General features: G+C 41.9%; 2 protein-coding genes, 1 long non-coding RNA gene and 1 pseudogene across 4 annotated transcripts; 1 reads left to right on the top strand and 3 right to left on the bottom strand.

Annotated features, from left to right (window-relative positions):
• Positions 1–2,552: 2,552 nt before the first annotated feature.
• Positions 2,553–4,500, bottom strand: LOC112877054 (annotated as a pseudogene).
• Positions 4,501–7,398: 2,898 nt separating this feature from the next.
• LOC112877052 (alanine aminotransferase 2-like) lies at positions 7,399–12,113 on the bottom strand. 2 transcript variants are annotated; one of them, XM_025941255.1, is made up of 15 exons: positions 11,595–12,113; positions 11,426–11,476; positions 10,873–10,923; positions 10,683–10,748; positions 10,545–10,606; positions 10,360–10,438; positions 10,143–10,247; positions 9,360–9,470; positions 9,121–9,258; positions 8,944–9,018; positions 8,725–8,845; positions 8,281–8,435; positions 8,106–8,180; positions 7,796–7,999; positions 7,399–7,625 (listed from the first exon to the last, which is right to left on the bottom strand). In XM_025941255.1, exons 1-15 carry the CDS (start codon positions 11,634–11,636, stop codon positions 7,509–7,511), a joined length of 1,452 nt encoding a protein of 483 aa, XP_025797040.1. In that variant the 5' UTR covers positions 11,637–12,113; the 3' UTR covers positions 7,399–7,508. The 2 variants fall into 2 exon arrangements, with proteins under 2 accessions (XP_025797040.1, XP_025797041.1); XM_025941256.1 differs by lacking the exons at positions 11,426–11,476; positions 11,595–12,113 and having other exon boundaries at positions 10,683–10,728; positions 10,873–10,909.
• A 271-nt stretch (positions 12,114–12,384) lies between these two features.
• LOC112877053 (alanine aminotransferase 2) lies at positions 12,385–17,703 on the bottom strand. The gene is made up of 15 exons (XM_025941258.1): positions 17,547–17,703; positions 16,547–16,597; positions 15,943–15,993; positions 15,780–15,845; positions 15,654–15,715; positions 14,976–15,054; positions 14,790–14,894; positions 14,584–14,694; positions 14,356–14,493; positions 14,028–14,102; positions 13,808–13,928; positions 13,574–13,728; positions 13,416–13,490; positions 13,127–13,330; positions 12,385–12,674 (listed from the first exon to the last, which is right to left on the bottom strand). The coding sequence occupies exons 1-15, from the start codon at positions 17,583–17,585 to the stop codon at positions 12,558–12,560; spliced, it is 1,449 nt and encodes a 482-aa protein (XP_025797043.1). The 5' UTR covers positions 17,586–17,703; the 3' UTR covers positions 12,385–12,557.
• Positions 17,704–18,587: 884 nt separating this feature from the next.
• LOC112877251 lies at positions 18,588–20,163 on the top strand. The gene is made up of 2 exons (XR_003225458.1): positions 18,588–19,163; positions 19,861–20,163. It is a non-coding gene; the product is annotated as an uncharacterized LOC112877251 (long non-coding RNA).
• Positions 20,164–20,909: the final 746 nt, after the last annotated feature.

Here is a 20,909-nt window from a genome sequence, read left to right as displayed (position 1 = left end):
CTCGGATATATAAGGGAGGTCAGGGACCCCCCTCAAAACAGAAGATCATTAGGTCAGTCTACACCAAAGAGAATACAAGCCACCATACAGGACGTAGGGTGTTACGCTCCGTGCGGCCCGAACCTGTCTAAAGTCTTGTGTTCCTTGCACCTTCGAGTTCCTGATCTCGGCGTCCCCTCACCCAAAACTTACCACTTTGGGTATATCCCTCGGTGGGCAGCCGGTTAAACACCGACAGGGCCACCTCACCCCGCACCCTGATCGGGGGCGTCCCAGCTGATCCCTAGCTGGTGGGCCCCCATCGCGCCGCGCTATAAAGAGAGGTGGGGGCCAGCGGCTCGGATCACGAAGTTCACCGGCCGCCACCACCCCACCCACAGTCAACCCTAGCCGATCTAGTCTACGCGCGGTCAGCGGCGGGAAGCTCCTCCGGCCACCTTCGACGCCCCTGCCTCGACCCCAGCCAGCGGACGCAACCTCACCTTCGGCCACCGCGAGCGCGAACGCCTACGGCCGGACTACTCTGAGCTCCCGCACTGCATCACCAATGGCAGGCACGTCTGCGTCAGCCGCCGGCCAAGGGCACGAAGGTATACCCGTGCACTCCTCTGTCTCCCTCTAACTCTCTCTGTTACTAGAATAAGCCAATTCAAACAGAGCATATCCTAATCTAATCGCGCAGTAGCAGATCCTTGTAGTTTACACCACTAGCATAGAGCTGTGCAGCAGAGGCTGTCGATGAGTTCCACTGCTCCACCGACCTCCGTCCACAAGCTAAGGGGCGGAAGGAAGCAGCGGCCTTCAGCTTGGGAAAGGAAAACGGGAGGGGAGGAGACTGACGGCGTTGACGCATTTTCATAGGGACGTCATGGAATGCTGTTACCAGTTGATGGTTCAAATCTTTCAATGGTATTTTACAGGATAGTGAGATTTTAGTGGTATTTTCGGAATGTATGGATCTTCTTATGCTACGAGACCAGTTTTCCCGCTGTACAAGCAAAGGCTGACGAGTGGGGCCGGGAAACAAGATTGGTTACGGCGTGGCGGCAGCCATCCAAAGGCCCAAAGCGGCTTTGTTCAGTTGAGACGGCTACTCGCTTACTCTGCTCCGGTCCGCAAGTCCGTCGTCGTATCGTATGAAGCGCGCCTCAGCAGACGAACGCCAGTGTTGGTTTCTTTCAAACAAAAAAAATATTCTTTTCTCCATGGCGTATCCGTATTTCGTTGCTTCGGACCATAGAATTACTAATACCGTCAGTACTGATCATAACACAAAATACAGCAACAATGATAAATAAGATCGCCACAGGCAAGACCACATTCCTCTCCACTACCATCAATGTTCTCATTTACAAAGGTTTAACAGCACAGTTCAAAAGCGCTGTATTGCAACTGTTAGTTTTGATTTCAACCCGGATCGGTCCAACGACCGATCCGGAGACGGTTACGCGCCCTGATCGGGGGCGCACAGCCAACCCAATGGCATGTGGGCCCCCGTCGCGCAGCGCCACAATAAAAGGCTAGGTGGGGGCCGGGGCACGGACGACGAAGTTCACCGTGTGCTTGTAGCGCACCTAAAAACCCTAATCGATCCGATCTAAGGACGCTGAAGCGACGGGAAGTCCGGCTGCCTCTCCACCGAGCGCCGCCGCCTCTGCGTCACACACCGCTGCCTCAGCTCGTCTTCACCGCCACCAACTCACCCTCGTCCACGACTCCGGCTCGCATTCCCCAACGCCATGGCAAGCAATGGAGAAGCTGGATCTTCAACCGGTGGTATGGCCTCTCCAATCCACCTCTCTTTTCTCTCTGTTCTCTCTAGATTACCCGCAGATGCTATCTTATTGGATAATTACCGAGCTAATGTACGATTAGTAGATCCTCACTAGTCTATCACCAACCTCAATCGACAACAGGCTCCTCCAGCCTGTAGGACAGCATGAGCAAGCCTGTAGGCACATACCTACTTCGGAACAACCAGAACTACAAACATCCGAAGTGTCGTCATATTTGACCTCCAGAAGGGACGAGTTCGGCACACCACATCAATAACGAACATGTGAAGTTTCTGGCCCACTGGCAAACAAGTGCTTCACCAAAACGGGCTGATTTTCAGATGAGTACGGGCTGTAGAGAAAACCGTAATGAAATTTAGCACAAAGTCATAGTGATACTCCACAGTAACTGTGTGTCATCTACAAGTAGTCAGCAGAGCGGTAGTCAGCAGAGCAAAAGGTGCATTGTAGCTGCACATGCCAATTTAGAAAGTAGAATTAGGGTCTTATGAACATCATGAATTACCAAATGAAGGGGCAACAAAAACCAGTTAGAAATGAAGATAATGAAAGTGATCGTGTGCTTGAAAGCACATTATTTGATCCTATTATGCTTTATTAGTGGGATGTAACTGCATTTTAAGATTATACGGACCTAGATGACATCCGAAGCTAAGTTTAGAGGTTTAGATATGCATTTTGAGAGTAAATGGACCTAAATGACACCCGAGGCTAAGTTTAGGGAGCGATCTGCAATTTAAAAGATACAACCGAACAAGTTTAAGGACCGGCTATGCATTTTACTCTTTTTTTTCATGTCTTGGGTTTTGAGTTGTACATCTTCAACACCTTGTCTGCCAAATGGTATCGAAACTGAAGTTAAAGTAAAAGTGCAAACTATTCTGGGCATGCTTCCTCTTATACATCAGGGACGGGAAGCTGACCAAGCTAGATCAGCTCCTCTTCTCTCCTGCAATCCTATCCTAGAAACACAAAGATCCTTATTATAACCATTACAAAGTAAGCAACCAAACAAAACACACCATGTTTCTAGTTTCTACAGAACACGCTAAGCTTGTCGCTTGTCAGTTTCCTTCTTCAGTTCTTCCCCATGCTAACAGCAGTGTGGAGGCTGCTCCAGTCAATCCCAACCTCTATCGGCAGTGTCCTCTGTCTCTGATCTTCTTGGTTCTTTGTTTTTCTGATCAAGCACGTCACAGCAAAACCATTATGTGGTCAATTCTTGCATTCTCTACTATTCAAAAGCTGTAAGACAATTCAGTATTGAACATGACTTACTTCTCCATATTCAGTTTCTCCATGACCTGCCAGGTAAGCCTGGGGCCTTCATCTAGGCCTTCGCATACCAATTCGCCATTCTCATCAGTGTAGCAGACGATTCCCATGTTCTTGTCCTCATAAACCTGATAAATAAGTTTCAGATCAGAAAAGAACAACAATATTTTGGATGTTCATGCTCACTACAGGTCACATCTTGAAAACAATAGGTATATACCTTGTTGATCTTGCCAGTGAAGCTGACAGAGTTGATGCTTTTCTTCGATTCAGAACTTGAGCAGGCATCAATGGAGACTCTGATCATCGTCGTCCTTAAAGTCTTCCTCCTCTGAACAACGGTTGCAGTAGATGAAAGGCCGTAGCACCTCAATGCAGCCATGTTTGATGGGGTTGGAGGAGAGTTGGCGTTGCAGCAACCATAGAAGTAATCATGGGGTTGATGTCATCGAAGTGGCCATTAGTGGTGATGGTGGCGGTGGATATAGTTTTATACAAGCATGTTAGGTCAATGAAAGGCCTGGTGAAGACGATGATTGGTTACTTGATTAGGTGGTATAGATTAGCACAGTTGATGAGCTGTGACATTATTGGTTTATTGATGACAACCGGCGAATTCCATCTCTAACTCTTGTATCAATATTGGGTGAAAATATTCTTGCTGTTGGCAACAACTTCAACTTGCTTGTCACGAATTCAACCTTGACTACTACCTTGGTATCACAGTAGATATAAACAAAAATAGATGAATTTAAGGTTCTAATCTTTAAAAACAAATCGCATTGGACTAAATTTCTGCAATAGACTAGAGGATAATGAAACACTTAAATAGTTTCAGACAGCAACAGGCAATTAAGGTTCAGGTTTTCCGCAAAGTATTATGTTGTGCACTTGTGCTACAGAAAGCAAAAGGTGCTGGAGACACTTATTCTCGGAATTCTTCCATGAATGCTTCATGAAATGCCATAAAGCGGGGGATTATGAGTGGCATTTTCTCTTCTTGTGGCAGGATTGTGCATCGATGTTTTACGGGCTGTGGACCTCTGTTTCATTGCCCGCCTTTGTACTAGTGACTTTTTCTCCTCCTCTTAATGAAATACGTGCTCAAGCACGGTTGCGAAAAAGGATTGTGCATCTGAAATGCCATGTGGTAGGTGCCTTGAGAATATAACACATGAACAAAATATTATAATACCAAAAGAAAGAAGATGGAATTTCTATTTTATTCTAAATAAGATAAGCTTGTTCCTTTGTTTAATTTTTTGTGTTGTAACATCTGTTTTTAACTGATACAACATATAAGTAGATAAACATCAACAAAGCATACTCACTTCTCAAGAAACAGAACCAGGCACAAGGGAATACAAATATGCTCCTTCGGCCTTGCTACAAATCGCTCTTAAAGGCGGTTGAATGTGAGCACCATGGCCTGAAGCCATTGGAAAAAGAAAACACATTATGCATATATCAGTACTGCACTTTTCGTTGCTGCTGTATAGTAAGAGATTGAGTGAAGGAATCGAAGATATACTTAAAACAACCTCTGCACACCGAGAAAATGATGATAGAGTATCCCATCCTTTTCTACCTGAAAAGAGGTGTATGACTCATCTCCAACCTGAAAAAGGAGGTTTGTTATGGTGTATAAAGAATACAGATACTGACCTTTGGTGGCTTCAGACTAGACCCACGAGGATCTGGCCAGATATGCTGGAGTATGAATGCATGATCTTAGGTATGCAACTTTGTACACTTGTTTCTTTGTTTTAGAATTAAAGTCGGTGATTTCCATGTAGCCACCCCTTCTCCCACGTTCACCGTAATATCCCCAAGGCAAGGATGAAGATGTTTATATCCAAATTCCAGATGTATCACGAATTTGTAGTGTATGATGTGCCATCATCCAGGAGTTTATACTACTTGGAACAAATCATAATCATTTACACAAAAGGCATAACTGGATATAAGATGCCCAAACTGAGCTGGTAAGATTTCTTGTGGTGGAACCTGTTCACCTAGGTTTTTTAACTAGGTTCAAGTTCTTATCTTGGTGCTTGTATTTCTTTTAGATTTATAAAATGATTTAACTAACACTATTCTTTTATTAGTATGTGGGTGCCTGTGATGACTTCGTGAATCTTGAGATCTATTGGCTTAATAACTCGGAGGGGATCATAAGCGTATTTATAGATGTTAGTGTACGTGCATGCATGTGAGCATCTGCATCCATACCGTGTTATGCCATGGATTTATTGTTAGTCAAGGATAATACTCTTTAATAGATTAAAAGGCAAAAATGCGTGGCACTTTGGATTGATAGGAGATTGAAGTAACCTGTTCGACCACCCAACTCATTTTTTATTACATTGAACCGATCTATTCGCTGAAGTATGCAAATTTGTTTTTGTTACTACTTTCTTATGCTTGCATTTTCCTACAGTTTCAAAGGAAAACTTGCTAATATGTGCAAGTAATAATAAAATAGTTCTCATGCTATTTACCATCTTTTTATTTCTTTAATTTATTTGTTATCTTTTTGCATATGATTGAAGGAGTAGCATATAATTCTAACAGCATGATAAATAAAGGAAATGTCCATTGACATATACCATTATAAACCGAATGGAAGGATACTAGATATATCCCCTTGCTATAGACTGAGCTATCTTCTTGAAAGAATTAATTTTTTTTCGCCTGTGTAAATGCTTTCTTGGTAAATCTGCAAAACAAGATTGAGAAAGAGCACAATGGGATGTGTTTGTAAATAGCAAGACAATATTTTAAAACGAATAAAAACTTGACGGGAAGAGCCTGTCAGCCTTCCTGCTTTGAATTAAGAAGGATGTACGGCTCGAACCCGGATCTCCTAGCAGAGAGCTAGCTCCACTAGCCAGCAGCCCGCGAGAGATAATTTAACTTTATCACAACGGCTAGGAAGAATGAATTCAGAAAGGATTTTAGGCCATGGTGTGTGCATTGAACCGCCTGGAAGGAGTGACTTGCTGCAATGGTAAAGTCAGAGGTGAGGCAATCCTTCAATTCGAGGAAAATCTCGTATCGTATTATCCAACGAAAAAGAAGAAGCTCTTTTCAGCATTTGTGCGAAGATGTTCTGGATCATAGTCTTGCCACGGCGACCATATCCTCCTGTCGTTCTGCAGTCAGGGATGAGACAATTTAGCAGTGTAGGTGGGACCACTATGTCAAGTTTAGGGGAATTTGTTAGCATTATTGGGTTTGGCTCAAAAGTTGGACTGCAGTCCAGAAGACATAAAAGTTGAGGTAAACCTGAAGTGTCCGTCGATTTATGGTTTTAGTTTTACATGAAGTGCAAATACGATGGGTTGCAACTTGCAACTTTTACCTCAAGTCTAGATATAAAGTTGATCAAAGTTAGAAAAATAACGAATCACTCTTGCGGGTTGTCGAGTACCCATTCACAGTTAGCCAACCGGCTGTGAGTGGGGTAGGTGGCAACCGAGTCTTCCTGTCACAGCCATCCCAGGACGCGTGGTGCTGTGCCATCTGCAGATTCGCTTCGCCACCAGCATCCAACAGGACACTGTGCCTCGATCCCTGTCCTGTGGAACTTCAACGAGACAGAATCAAGGCGTTTCTTGCGGTCCTACAATTCCGTGGCGGTCTTTCTTTTCCCGGCAATTTTCAGCAGATGGTAGCAGTATAGCACTGAGCTCTCAGGAATCATTGATCACTCTGGCGTACTATCTTCAATGGCATATACTACTACTTAGAAGTTTTGCACAATGACTTGGTTTTCGAAATGCAAAAACACATTTATAAACTCAATAGAGCTGTGATATTATGAGACTGCATCTCAAGGTTAGTCTACTCACATGTTTCATGGTTTCGATGCATGTATGTATATATATATTCCAAAATATATTATATTGACAGTAAAACAATCTTGACTACCCAAAGAATCATGGATTTGTACGCATTATTAGTTATTATTCTTATTTGCTTTGGCAACACGCTTACAGAGAAATGTATTTTCCAACAGGCACACAAAAAACTCAGACTTGACTAGCAGCTGCTGCCCATTCCAGTCTTGCAATTCTGCCGACCTCAATATTTGGCAATCTACTTAAAGCTATGTAGAATGTATACTTAAAGGAAAGTTGACGAGTTTTATGTCAAAATTTGGTAATCATAGTATTATTGAAAAATGGGATGTATATGTGAAAAATTTCTATTGATTTTTATTATTGAAATCATATGTATTGGTTTGAAAGATTCGCAATTTGGAACTGTAAACATGTTTGACAAAAAGGCATGGGGCCTTTTACTAAAAAAGACAATAGACACATTGAGCATGAAAAACTGTAGTAGTTTCAGACAGGAATCATGTACTTGTTACAAAGATCCAGGTTTAATCCAAAATATTAAGTTGTACATAGGAATAAGTGCTGGCAACTGTTAGTCGTGATATTCTTCCATGAACCTTTCATGAAAAGCCATAAAGCGGGAGATGAACAGTGGTATTTTCTCTTCTTTTGGCAGGATTGTGCATCTGAAATGCCATGTACCAGGTACCTTGAGAATATAACAGAGCAACAGAGATATAAGTATATGAAAACAAAACAGATGAAAATTCTATTTTATTGTGAAACAAAATAATTTTGTGCCTTTATTTCTTGATATATCACAACTGTTATGATATTTTTTATAAAATAAGTACATAGACATGTATGCATTTTACTCACTTGTCCAAAAACTGAACCTGGCACAACAACAATCCCGGTATTTTCAAGAAGACGTAGGGCATAGAATACATCTGGTCCTGTGTTCTGTTCCTCAGCAGCTGCAATTGCCCTTTTTGGCAGGCGCACAGAAGGGAACACAAACATTGCTCCTTCAGCTTTGCAGCAAGTCACTCCTTCCAGGCGGTTCAGTGCGCACACCATGGCCTAAAATCCGTGGGAAACACAATAAGCAGATATTTTTGCTCTTTAATTGATGTTCTATGGTAAAGTCAGAGGTGAGGCTACTGAACTGAAAATATACTAAAACAACCTCAGCACACCGAGAAAAAGTTGATAGTATTCCATTTCTTTCTGCCTGATAAGAGGTGTATGACTCATCCTCAACCTGAAAAGGATGGTTTATTATTGTATATAAATGTACAAACCAAATATGATACACGAGAAAATTTTATTCAGACCAAAGCAAGGAGATGCATTTTACTGACCGTTGGTGGGTTCATTACTAGGCTCATGAGGATCTGACCGGAGATATTAGAGCATGAACTAAGGGATGCAACTTTGTATATTTGTTTCTTTACTTCAGAATTAAAGCCGGTGACTTCCATATAACCTCCCCTTCTCCCACATTCACCATAATACCCTGACAAAAAAGACTAAGATTTAAATGACACCACTAATTGTCATTAGGTTCATTTAACAGTGCAAACTTTTTGTTTGCTCAAACTTTCTAAGTCCAAATTTTGCTAACATTTAAATGTTAAACAAAAAGTTGCTAATGAGGTCAAGTAACTATAAGAGACTTTTCATTTTATTTAAGCCTATTTTATATTTTATTTTGTTTCCATTTTCGCAAATGATAGAAGAAAGTAGCATACAAGTAGAACAGGAATATGTAAGAAAGGAATTAATTGAGTAACCAAGGCATATACCATTAGAAACCGAATGAAAGGATACTAAAGATATGTCTCCTTCGCCAAACTCCATGGACCGTGCTATCTTCTTGAAAGATTTAAATTTCCTATCAGCTATGTAAATGTTTTCTTGGTAAACCTAACAAAAAAAGGTTCATAAAGACATCGGGATTTACTTGCAAATAATAAGAAAATTTGTTTAAACTACAATTAGGAAGATAAGTACAACAACCTTACCTCATCTGCTAGAAGAACAAGGCCTTCCTTCCTACAGAATTCTATAATTTCACGCTGATTATCCTCCACAAGAACCTATGATAAACATAATCACATTAGGACTCTTAAGACATTTCAAATCAAGATGACCGCGAAAAATATATTTAAAAATCAACAGTCAATGAACAGTAAACGTACATGTCCAGTAGGGTTGCCTGGATTTATCACCACAAGTCCCCTCAAATTAACACCCTTTGATCGGGCACCATCCAGCTGCTTCTTCAGATCTGAAATCCTCACTCCCCAACCTCTAGATTCGTCAAGGTAATATGGTACCTGACAAAGCAGATATGTTTTGGTCGCAACAAATTGGTAAATCATAGTAAATTAGTAACTGCAGTGGTTTTTTTTCTCTTTCTGGTAAGTGCAGTACATACAAGAGTCGCGCCCTGGAGAACCATAGAACTTGTGTACAAAGAATGTGATGGAATTGGGCAAAGGATACCATCTTTTTCATCCCGTATCAGTAGGTGCATCATCATGTGAATCTGTTGGAAAATGTAACACGAAATGATCTTCATTTTGAAGAAGACAAGAAGTTGACCTCGAGACAAGAAAGATATCAAGCATATGTATCTTGAACTTTTTAGGCGGTTAGGCCTACATAAAGTCCTTATATCCTGAACAATGGTCTCTGTTGTAAATGATCTCACTCATGATTTACTTGGTGTTTAATTTTAAAAACGAAATTATTTTTTATCAGTCTTGTATTAGGGCCAAATACTAAGCTGTAAAATGAAAAAAGATTAACCATAGAAAAAGGATAAGTTTACATTCGCTTTTATGTTATCGAGCCAAATCATTCTTTTCCTTGTATGACAACCATATTTTGTTTTCTCAATAGAGTATCTAGGCTTCGAGCTTTTGACACTACTTATGTTCTTCATCAAAGTACTAAAGATTCTTGTGGTTAGCGTTGAGCTCTCGGAGGTCGAGAAACACCTATTGTCAGCCCAGGTTTGAATCTTGGCAACAACTTCTTTAAGACAAAATCAGAGGGACGTCTCTCCTTTTGGTCGAGGGGATTTTCTTCATCACATGCATTGTGAATCATTACGTGCAAAAATTATATTTGGATGTCCAAAGGCTAGTAGAGAAACAATGTTATCCAATTATCACTCAATGCGCTCTACACTCCGCATGATGAAATGAAAAGGTACCGGTGGAGCTGATCCATCTGTCAGGAAAATGTCTTCTGCATTGCAAGGGAAACCATCTCGAGATGTTATTCCAGCAGCTATTACATCACGCAGTCCTTCAGTACCCTGTTGAGTTAAAATAGTTTAGTTTAACAAAATGCCATTCTGTATTCTGGAAAGGAAAAACAGGAGGTTATTTCTGGATTTGTCTGAAGACGTTTAATAATCATGATCTTGCCTGACAGTGACTATACCCTCCTGTTGCTCTCCAAGGAAAGAGGTCTAGAATCTTCTGTGCCCTTGCTATTGCATCAGAGCTGCAAAATCAGGAATAAGATAGGAATCCCATACAACTCCTGGTGCATCATAACTCATAAGTATTATCATGATTAGCATATATACTTAGCTGTGTTCATATTTTACCTGAATAAAGAATTAGTTTCACTCCGTTCTAGAAGATGGGGATAATCACACAAGGCAAGAACCTGGAAAAGGAGAAGATCCGTTACAGGGAGAGGAAATGAGGAATAACTAGTACAATTCTTGGGAACAATCGGCCACCTCTCGGAAAAACTTGTTTGGCTGCTGCCCCATGGACTGTGGATTGCTGAGGTTGCAATAGATTAGCTACCAGAAGACAGAAAGTTTAACCGTGGTAAAATGAAGAAGCATTAAACAGAATGTAGTAGATAGGAAAAGTTTTGAAAGCCAGAGAACGCCTGGCAGATGAATAAGATTCTGATCAGCATACCTCGTCGAAAGGGTGCGACCCGGGTTTTGTTTCTATCTCATTCTGGATGCACTGGAAAATCAAGAAGGAAGACAATATCTGTTAATTTCCATTGTGAAGAAAGTCTTAGTTAATTATCTCTCTGGTGTTGCACTATATTTTTGTTTCTGCCCCTCGCCGTCTCTATAAAACAAAGATATGTGTGAACAATCATAGGTGAACAAAGAACTATTCGAACCCGTAGAACAAATGCATGATCGTGTTAAGAAAAAAGAATGGATGTATGATCTTGGTCTGAAAGAGGTTTTTCATGTTAAGTCGATACTGTAAACCCCCAGCTTTTATATGGTCAAACAATCACAAGACCCAGGTTTTAAGCCTTTTTCATGGCGTCATGTTTTATCATATATGCATGGTTGCAGGAGCCAGGAAGGACTTTCTCTGGAACCAATTAATGAAACCTGACATGCTGAAAAGAAAGAATATACAGTGGCATGCGAAGGCCACATCTCAGCTAGATGAAATGATCTGAACCCTAAAGCACGAGCCGTGGAACCATGGGTGTCCGGCGTACCTGGGCACGGCGGGCAATGGCGTTGCCGAGGTGATTCACGAGCGCCAGCACCTGCGCGGAAGGAGGGCGTGCCGATCAGCAAAGCGCTCGTGGCGCTCCCGAAGAACCGAAACTGATGGACGGGAGCGGCATTTGCGGCCAACAACAAGAGATGGCACCAACAACCAACCTTTGGGTTGAGGGAGTCGACGGTGAGGGCGCAAGGAGCCATCTTGCCGGCTCCCACGGCCGGCCCCGCCGCCGCCGGGGACGAATGGAACCGGAAGTGGTGGTGGATTGGAAACAAGAAGACAAGGAAAAGCCGGGGCAGTGTTCACTCGGCACGGCACGGCACGGCGCGGCCAGTTCAGTTCAGTTCAGTTCGAGTGAGCTCAGTGCGGTAGGTGAGAAACGTACAAATAATAATTGCCGCTGCAGCCAGCCAAAGGACGGCTTTTGCGTCTCTCACGGTGGCCTAGACGCTAGACCAGGTGCAGTGCGGCACAATCCTTTCCTCGTCGACAAAGGGGGGGACATGATTCATTGATTCTCCCGGAAGGATCTTTATCTCCAGCATCCAAGGCAACGGTGCTCGTTTGGAGCGTAGGAATTACTCGCAAGACTGCCACAATTCCTCTCGCGTCACAAACAGTTTCCAAGCCACATCTCCATAACTCTCGCAAGACTGCAAAATAGACAATACACTGAAAACTTCAGTAGAGACTTCAGCATCAGAAGGGGCAACGGTTCTCTTGTCTGCTTTAGCAACACGCGGTCCTGGGTCATACTCAGGCAGGGGCAATAAAAAGCTTCGCATTTCAGTCCACACCAGAAATTTAATCAAAATTTTCCTCGATTGCCATCGAAGGCGCCAACAGACTGATCTGTTCCTCCATTGAGAGTCAGAGATCAGCTTACATAGAAAGTATGTGCGGTCTGCTTTTATTTTGTTCGGTCTACTTGATGGTGCTACTAGGGGCTGAAAAGGAAGGCGCGTCCACACGACCCCACCTTCTTTTTTTTTTTGAAAAGTTTGCAGGAGCACTGCACTCTCATTTAAGGGAGGAAGCAAGAGAGTTTGAGTTCAGATTACAGACCGATATTACAAGAAACAAATTACATGACTCCATCTTCATTCACAGGGTGTAACAGCTTAGTCGCGGTACTCGGCCATGAACGCCTCATGGAACGCCTTGAAGCGGGTGATCACGGCGGGGATCTTGTCTTCCTGCGGCAGGATCGTGCACCTGATATGCCATGTTCCGGGAACCTGCACAGTACAACGTAGGAAAAGATCATCAGTAGGACGGTTAACATGAAATAAAAGTTGATAGCTATTATTTATATGAAAAAATGTAGGAGGTACATTACTGGTTTGTTCAAATACATTACAACAGAATATATTATTATACACCATGTGATCAAAATCGCTTTAGTACACCTTGTTCTGAAGTTCACCCTACTCTAAAATTAAAAAATATAAAACACAATTTCAATTAGTTGCATTGCGAAATCAATAATATAAAGGGAACCAGTACTGGACCAAATAGTCAACAATCTGATCAGATGTCCCAGGAAAACCTATCAACAGATAATCCAGTAAAATAACATTGGACGAAAATACTAGTGCTATTACTGCTAATTTCCATATGTTTCAACAACCAGATTAGCAACTACAGGCACAAAAGTATATTACAGTATGTAAAAATTGAGTTGACTCACTTGGCCAAACCCGGATCCAGGGACCACAACAATTCCAGTTGATTCAAGGAGACGGAGAGCATAGAATGCATCAGGTGCTTTATTAGCTGCTTTAGCAGCCTCAATTGCCTTCTTTGGCAGATGAATCTGAGGGAAAAGGTACATTGCTCCTTCAGCCTTGTTACACGAAATTCCCTCAAGATTGTTGAATGCATCCTCCAATGCCTGGAAGACAAATGAATGATTTCCTTGAATATTTTTAAGAGGTTACTCAAAAGTATAGTAGAAATAGAAATGCAACCAGGCGAACCTTTGCACGACGAGCTAAAGATTGAAGGATTCCATCTTTCTCTGCCTTGTAGGCAGCATATGATTCGTCCCCGACCTGCAGAATAAAGCACTGATTTTTAACTGGACAGTTTGGCATTGCCTATCAGGGCATAATTTAAAGAATGCTATGTAGTTGACCTTTGGTGGATTCATGACAAGGCTGGCAAGGATTTGACCAGTGATATTGGAGCATAAGTTCACCGAAGCTATCTTGTAGATCTGCTCCCTTACGGGAGCACTGAAGCCAGTAATCTCCATGTAGCCTCCTCTTTTACCACACTCACCATAATATCCTGGTTGTAGCAGAAAAATATTTTGGATAAGCCAGTTACTTGACCAAATGAAAGATAAAGCAGCTGATTATTTATCTACCTTTAGAAACAGACTGAAATGATACTAGAGGGAGATCATCCTCGCCATATCCAACGGATCTTGCTATCTTCTTGAAAGAGTTAAATTTCTTGTCATCAACATAGATGTTCTCTTGATATACCTATCAATGTAAATGGTAGTGGTGTTACACAAGAGGTAAAGAAATATAATTAAGCAGCTCAAAATTTTCTGTAGTGTTCTGACAGTGGCCACAACTCACCTCATCAGCTAGAAGAACAAGGCCCTCATTTTTGCAGAATCTCACTATGTCACATTGGTTGTCCTCAGCAAGAACCTAGAAATAAATGAACCACTTGAATACAAGTTGTGTTTTTGTCCCCAGCATCAACAACAGAAACATTTGTACAAACTGCAGAGCAACTAAACTCATTTTTTCGCTAAGCAAAGTTTTCCATAGACAATACAACACATAAATATAAAAGAAATACACTATCATATTATTATATATTATCAAGAATATGGTGTTGACAGAAAATAGAAATTCAAGCAAGCAGCGACGTTCTTTAAATGATAGCAGCTGTACAAACCTGCCCAGTTGGATTTCCAGGATTGATAACCACCAAGGCCCTAACATCAATGCCTTTAGACCGAGCATCTTCAAGTTGCTTCTTAAGATCAGAGATCTCCAAACCCCACCCGGTTTTTTCATCAAGGTAATAGGGAACCTGAAAGAAAACGCCCTCGATTTAGGTGTTGCTGATACAAAATATGGTGCTATATTGAAATTCTTCAGCCCAGCAAATCAAAGTACATACAAGAGTTCCACCATGAAGAGCTATGGAGGCTGAGTACAAAGGGTACTGAGGAATTGGGCACAGAATGCCATCTTTCTCATTCCTTATCAGTAATTGCATCATCATGTGCACCTTAAGAGGGAAGATCATCATGATCAGACTTCAGTTATCTCATGTTTATTCAAAAAATGTCCAGGACAATCGAAATAGAAGTTAAAAGTGTGCACCCCAGGACTTGCGCCGTCAGTTACAAAAATGTCATCTGCATTTGCAGGGAATCCATCACGTGACGCAATCCCAGCAGCAATTGCATCACGGAGTCCTTTGATACCCTAGGAAAAATAAACAAATCAAATGAAGCCAAGATTCCTTTCTCATTGTGTTCAGTAAATGTGTCATGGTGAGATGCTTACCTGGCTGTGACTGTATGCACCGGTTGCTCTTCCTGGAATAGTAGAAAGAATCTGCTTTGCTCGAGAAATAGCATCAGCACTGCGGTGACATGAGCCATCAAGTAGACATAAGAATTTCAAGTTTTAATGAGACACTGAACTACTTTTGGAAGCTTCTGACTAAGAAAAATATTAAGCAGTGGAATCATGATAAACAAGACAAAAAAATAAATACAAAAGCACATCCTTTCAAGAAGTATCTCAGAAACAATTTAAATTGAGAAGGTATGCACAATTTGTGCATAACAAGGCAAAATAATGTAATGATTCTTACAATTATAGGATCAATTAAACAAAGAAGTTTTAAAACAACTTGTGTATCCCTAGATATCTTTAAATACTAGCAATGTTGAAGAGAAACGGAAAAAAAAAGGTGACAGATTTCCCAGGAAGTTTTTCTGTTATATTAAATATAGTTTACTTTTAAGAAATCCATGTTACTTCTGTTGGCAGAGCTTTGCTTTTGGAAAAAGATAGATTGCCCCTACTTCGAAAATATTTCTGGAATTTCGTATGTTGATTTGAGACCCAAATTGGGAAGAAATTAGCAGGATAGCACTTGCTTGCACTAGATATCTCTACATTTAAGTTTTCTGTTATTTTACTAATGGAGGTGAACATAAAGATGAAAATATTCACCTGAACAATGATTTAGTTTCCTCTTTTTCCAACAAGCATGGATGATCACAAAGAGCAAGAACCTGCAAGGTACCATGTAAGTACTGACAAAACAACGGTGAAATCTGCAGGTAAATAAACACATACCTCCCTGAAGAATGTCACTGGTTGCTGACCAAGAGATTGAGGATTCCCAATGTTGCAGTAGAGGATCTGCAAGGGTAAAAATAGAAACGGTGACCTACATAATTGTTGGGGGGAAAAAGGATAAAGCTACTTATTAGTGAACTTTAAATCAACAGTTAGGTACCTCATCAAAAGGAAGAGACCCTGGTTGAGTTTGTAGCTGTTGCTGCAAGTGCTGTCAACAGAAAAAAAGGGGAGTATACTAAGTCAATTTCCAAGCAGGTTTATTGTTAGAACTGCCAGTCTACACGGAGTGGACAAGACTCTTAAAAACATTCACAGGGATTCATATAAAATATGGTGAAATAGATTTACCTTCAATAATTAGGATAAAGTTAATCAAAGAGCTACTGCAAATTAAATTACTAGAGTAATATGGTTATTAAAATAAAAGGTTGTTACCCATCAAATAGACTATATGCTTAATTCCTTTCCTGAACCCAATGTAGAATTCAAATGTATCAAGTAAGATCTAAAACACAAACACACACTTCTGAATCCAGGTATTGCAATGTCTTGTTCTTTGTCAATTCATTTGAAACAGTGAGCAGCGTCAAAGTAATACTGTTACTCCAATTGCCTGACCAAACTCTACATATGAACATTATCCAATCTAACTGCATAGCTTTGTGAGGTGATAAAACTGATTACATGGGAACATGAACAGAGGGATACAATACTAAAGTAGAATTCAAGCATTGCTGAACATTAGTAATCACCCAAGTTACCTGAGCATGAATGACAATCTCCCCACGTACTGCATATTCACATTTTAAGACCTGCAGTAGTTATCAGTGTATTAGCTAGGCATTTAAAGACACATTCTCCGTACCCATACGAGCAAAGCACCAAAACTGATGGCCACAAAAAGGTGGAAATCATGATCACAGGACATCAAGAGAAGACTAGAAGCTATTCATACCCCACTATCTATCACCTAAAACAGAACATTCAGCAGGTTGACAAACTTCAATAAGTTGAGTAACAATGCATAAGTTGTTAGATAAGGAGCACCTCTGATCTCACAAAACAATGATACGATCCTACAGCATCAACATGTCATCATTTTGCACGAGCAGTGGGGCAGCAGTCCAAACAAATGAGCATATTTCCCTTTTTGGGCCGCCGCGGGGGGGGGGGGGTGTGGGGGGTGTGGGCTGGGGGCGGGCGAGGATATCCTGGCTTAGATGACACTAAAATATTCAGTGGACCCAAGAAAAAAAGGCACGCCAGCAGGTCAAATCGCGCTAAGATCTACCTCTGGGTTGAGAGATACTAGCGACTAGAGATCTGGTAAAAACGAACAACACATATTGCCAGCACCTAAACGGTTGAACTTTGCGCCCGTACACTTGCTACGATTAATCCAAAAAAAATCATTTTAAAAGTTTGAATCAAAATCAAATCATTTGAACACGAAGAACTAAGCACGCATGTACTACTACACCAAATCAAGGATAAATTTTTCACCCAAAATTCATAACTGAACGAGAATTCAACCCGCGGGGGCGCCGAATCAAGAACTCGCAAGAACCCAATCCGTACAGCACATCCACACCACCACCTCCAAATCATCAGGAACTCGCAAGAGCCCAATCCGTACAGCACATCCACAGAACCTCCTCCAAATCATCAAAATCCAACCTTCCCTCCGAAGAATCCCTCAAAATGGGACCTTCAAGGGACAGAACCGGCAGACATGGGGAGGGAACGCGCGGCGTTTCTCACCTTGGGGTTGAGGTTCTCCACGGCGACGGTGGCGGCCATGGCGAACAGGGACAGGAAGGATCAGAGCTTCGCCGCGACGCAAGGAGTGGGGCAGTGGGCTGGATCGCCGGGACAACAGGACCCTGCGGTTTCGTGGCGACTCGGGGCGGCAAGGCCACATGGTTGGTGCTTATAAAGAAGAGCGGTCAGGCGGAACCGCGGAAGAGGACGCAAGCAAAAGCAAACTAGAGGCGCAGGCCAGTCGCCCGCCGGAAAGCGAGTGGAACTGTGGAAGGAGAACGGACGGCCGCCGCCCACAGCTGCGGTTTTGCGTTAACAAAGTCACTCTTTGAGTCTTTCCCCATAAAAAAAGTCTGAGATCAAAGCTGTTGGTGGGCCCGCTAGATCTTGCTTACCTGGATTACATTATGCTATGTGCTTTATTACTATAGCAGGAGGATTGCGATTTGGGCACTTTCTGTGTTCTTGTTGGTCAAATGGATCTTCAAATACTACAATAAAACTCTAAAAATAAATAAGCTGGTTTTCCTTCGTGCAGGATTCAACTCATACGGAAATGCCCCTCCATATCTTAATTGTGACACAAGATGATTTTCTTACCATCTCTTTTTTAATAAAAAAATTGTCTCTCAGGATTCTTTTTAAAAGGTTTGTCTTGAATTTTAAACCCCACAATAGTCATATTGGGATTCATGGTACATCCATCCATAGTTGGGGAGATATGGCAATGTATTAATTTTTGCGTAATGCATGATGCCATTTAGTTTCAGTCCAAAAGATGTAGTTTTTTTAGAAGGTCCAAAAGATGTGGTGGGTAAGAACTTGGACATGTTCATAATATTTGTTTTCTTTCATTCTCTATCTTGCTACATTCAAGTTTCATTTTCTTCGGTAAGAAGCCAAATTTGATGGTGGATGGGAGTGTGATCAATAGGACGACACACTACACTAGGGATCTGCTACTACCGCCGCCACTCCTACGGCCTCTCGAATGCCAAAGCTCCTCCCATCCCATGTTACATTTGATCGTCCCAACCCATATCCTCATGTCACCATTACCCTATTGCATTGTCCTCTCAGCAGCCCTTGCCGCTAATAACGAGCCTCATTGATGCCTTGGTAGAGAGGAGCGGGGCTAGATCTTTATTGTTGAGGAGTGGACATCCCTAGATTTGCATCTCCACAGAGAGCCGGGACTAATAGGTGGCACCTCCACCACTGTTTTTTCTTCGTGCCCGATGGCAATTGCAATGCCATAGCCCTATCCAACCCCCCCCCCTACCAGCCTCCCCCACTAGGAGTCACCAAGACTCGATCCCTATCATTTTGTGGTCGTTCATTCCCCCCACCCTACCTCTACAATTGATCCCCACCATGCATTAGTGTCCGTTCGATGTCGTCTTCGTCTCTAGCATCACCACACTCCAAAGAGGGGCTCCTGGCCCAAGATCAATTTGTTGGAGCTTCTTCATGTCATCCTATCTTCATTGGATGGTCTCCTCGATCTACCTGCACATCATCGGATTTGAAGGACAAGATACCTCTTCTGCGGGCGGTCATGGCAACGATGGAAAGAGGATGGTGTATAGTGGGCAGCTGCCCACTACAAAAGTAAGGGTATGTTTGGATGGGATAAAGTTGAGCGCTAAACTTTAGCACTCATATTTTTACTGGAGTTTTTAAATCTTGGCTAAAATTAATTTAGCTAGTCCACCGCATTGGCACTCCTGTTTGTATATACTAGTGCTAAAGTTTAGCACTTTGAGATATTAGCACTGCACATACAAACATCCTCTAGCGCTACCAAGCTTCCCTCTTGTTACAGGCCATCGTTCGTTCAGGCCACGCTCTCCCAACAGCTACTACCACATCATGGTTGTGGCACCATATGTATGTCACGATTCCTCTTCACCCAACCCTAGCTTGCCTAATTAATAAACTCTTGGTACGGCGTGCACAGGGTGGGAGACCTTCTAATTAATGTTGTTTGGCAGGTTGACAAGCTCCATTTTCATATATATCGATCGGTCATGGTTGTTTTGCTGGTCAAGGACAGACCTTCTAATGTTGCTTGCATTAGCTTTTTCTTTTTTGTCTACTATGTCGCACAGCGTCATGGACGCTCGACTTGTGAAGGTAGCATTTTTCTAGTCTGCTAGCTATATCATGTCATCATGTGACTGTGCACACACGCATGGCTTTGGCCACATAGATAGATGCTGAAAAGGACAACTAACGATATCATTTAATTTCTATTCGACGATGCATGCATTCTTGCGAAACAAGTCTTTTTGATAAGATTCTTGCGAAACAGGTTGAAGGGCAAATCCAAGCCTCAAGATGTAGATTGCTCAAGATGGACCAAGGGGCCATGGGCACCGCGAAGGTCAACGTCGTTAGGATATATATGCCAGGAACGGGAACCAAATTTGGTCCAAGCAGTTCATCAGCCAATAAAGAAGAGGATAGAATTCTGTACTTCAATTCCTTTTCCGATGAAAGTTTTTGCCCCCTTTTTATCTTCATATGAAAACTTTTATTTAGCCACTTGATACAAGAAACCAATATTATTGTTGTTTGGCACTTTATATTACCACACATGTGATTGTTGCGAACATGTCATTATATCAGGATCTGTTTGGATGGGCTAAAATTAAGTGCTAAACTTTAGCACCTATATATATTAGCACTACTTATACCCAATGCTAATTTTTTGAAGCCCATCCCATAGAACTCTTGTGTGGATAAGCTAGTGCGCTAACTAAAGTTTAGCACTTTGTACATTAGCATTTGGATCCAAACCACCTTAATTAGTGGTGGAGCTTCTCTTAATCCGAAGCACGGGTGCCCCTCTCGTTCGTATGTACAAAAACAAAAGGTTAGCCTTCTTAAAACCGTGTGTGAGAAAAATTGACTGCTAGCTAGCTGTTACATGGAGGAGGAGGATTTCCATTTTGGCACTTTATGTGCGTGTCCTCTTTTTATTACCGATAGATTCAACTCCTCAAGCTGACGCTCGGCGGTTTAATTTTTCTTTTCTATTGTCTGTCACTCAATGTTTGAACGGCGCTGATCAGACGAGCTATACGATCGAGATCTGCGGTGCAGCCAACAATATTATTCACTAGACGCGACGAATTGTATTCAAGTCTATCTCTTGGTGTGTGACGTGAAAGCGCGTGACTTTGAGATCTTGGACATTTTCATAGAGAAGAGGAGTTTTGTTTTCTTTCATTTATTCTTCTCCGTTTGCTTTTAGTGAGGTTGGAAAAGGTTGTAATATAAATTGCTTTGGTCACATGACATGGTGTGGGACGAAATCAAATCCAAACGGGGTCAAGTGTGACCCGACTCCTCTCCCTT

The sequence above is a fragment of the Panicum hallii genome, chromosome 9 (assembly GCF_002211085.1).
Source record: "Panicum hallii strain FIL2 chromosome 9, PHallii_v3.1, whole genome shotgun sequence".
NCBI classification, from domain to species: domain Eukaryota; kingdom Viridiplantae; phylum Streptophyta; class Magnoliopsida; order Poales; family Poaceae; genus Panicum; species Panicum hallii.
Note: the sequence above shows the minus strand (reverse complement) of the source record. Positions and strands in the feature narration are given on the sequence as shown.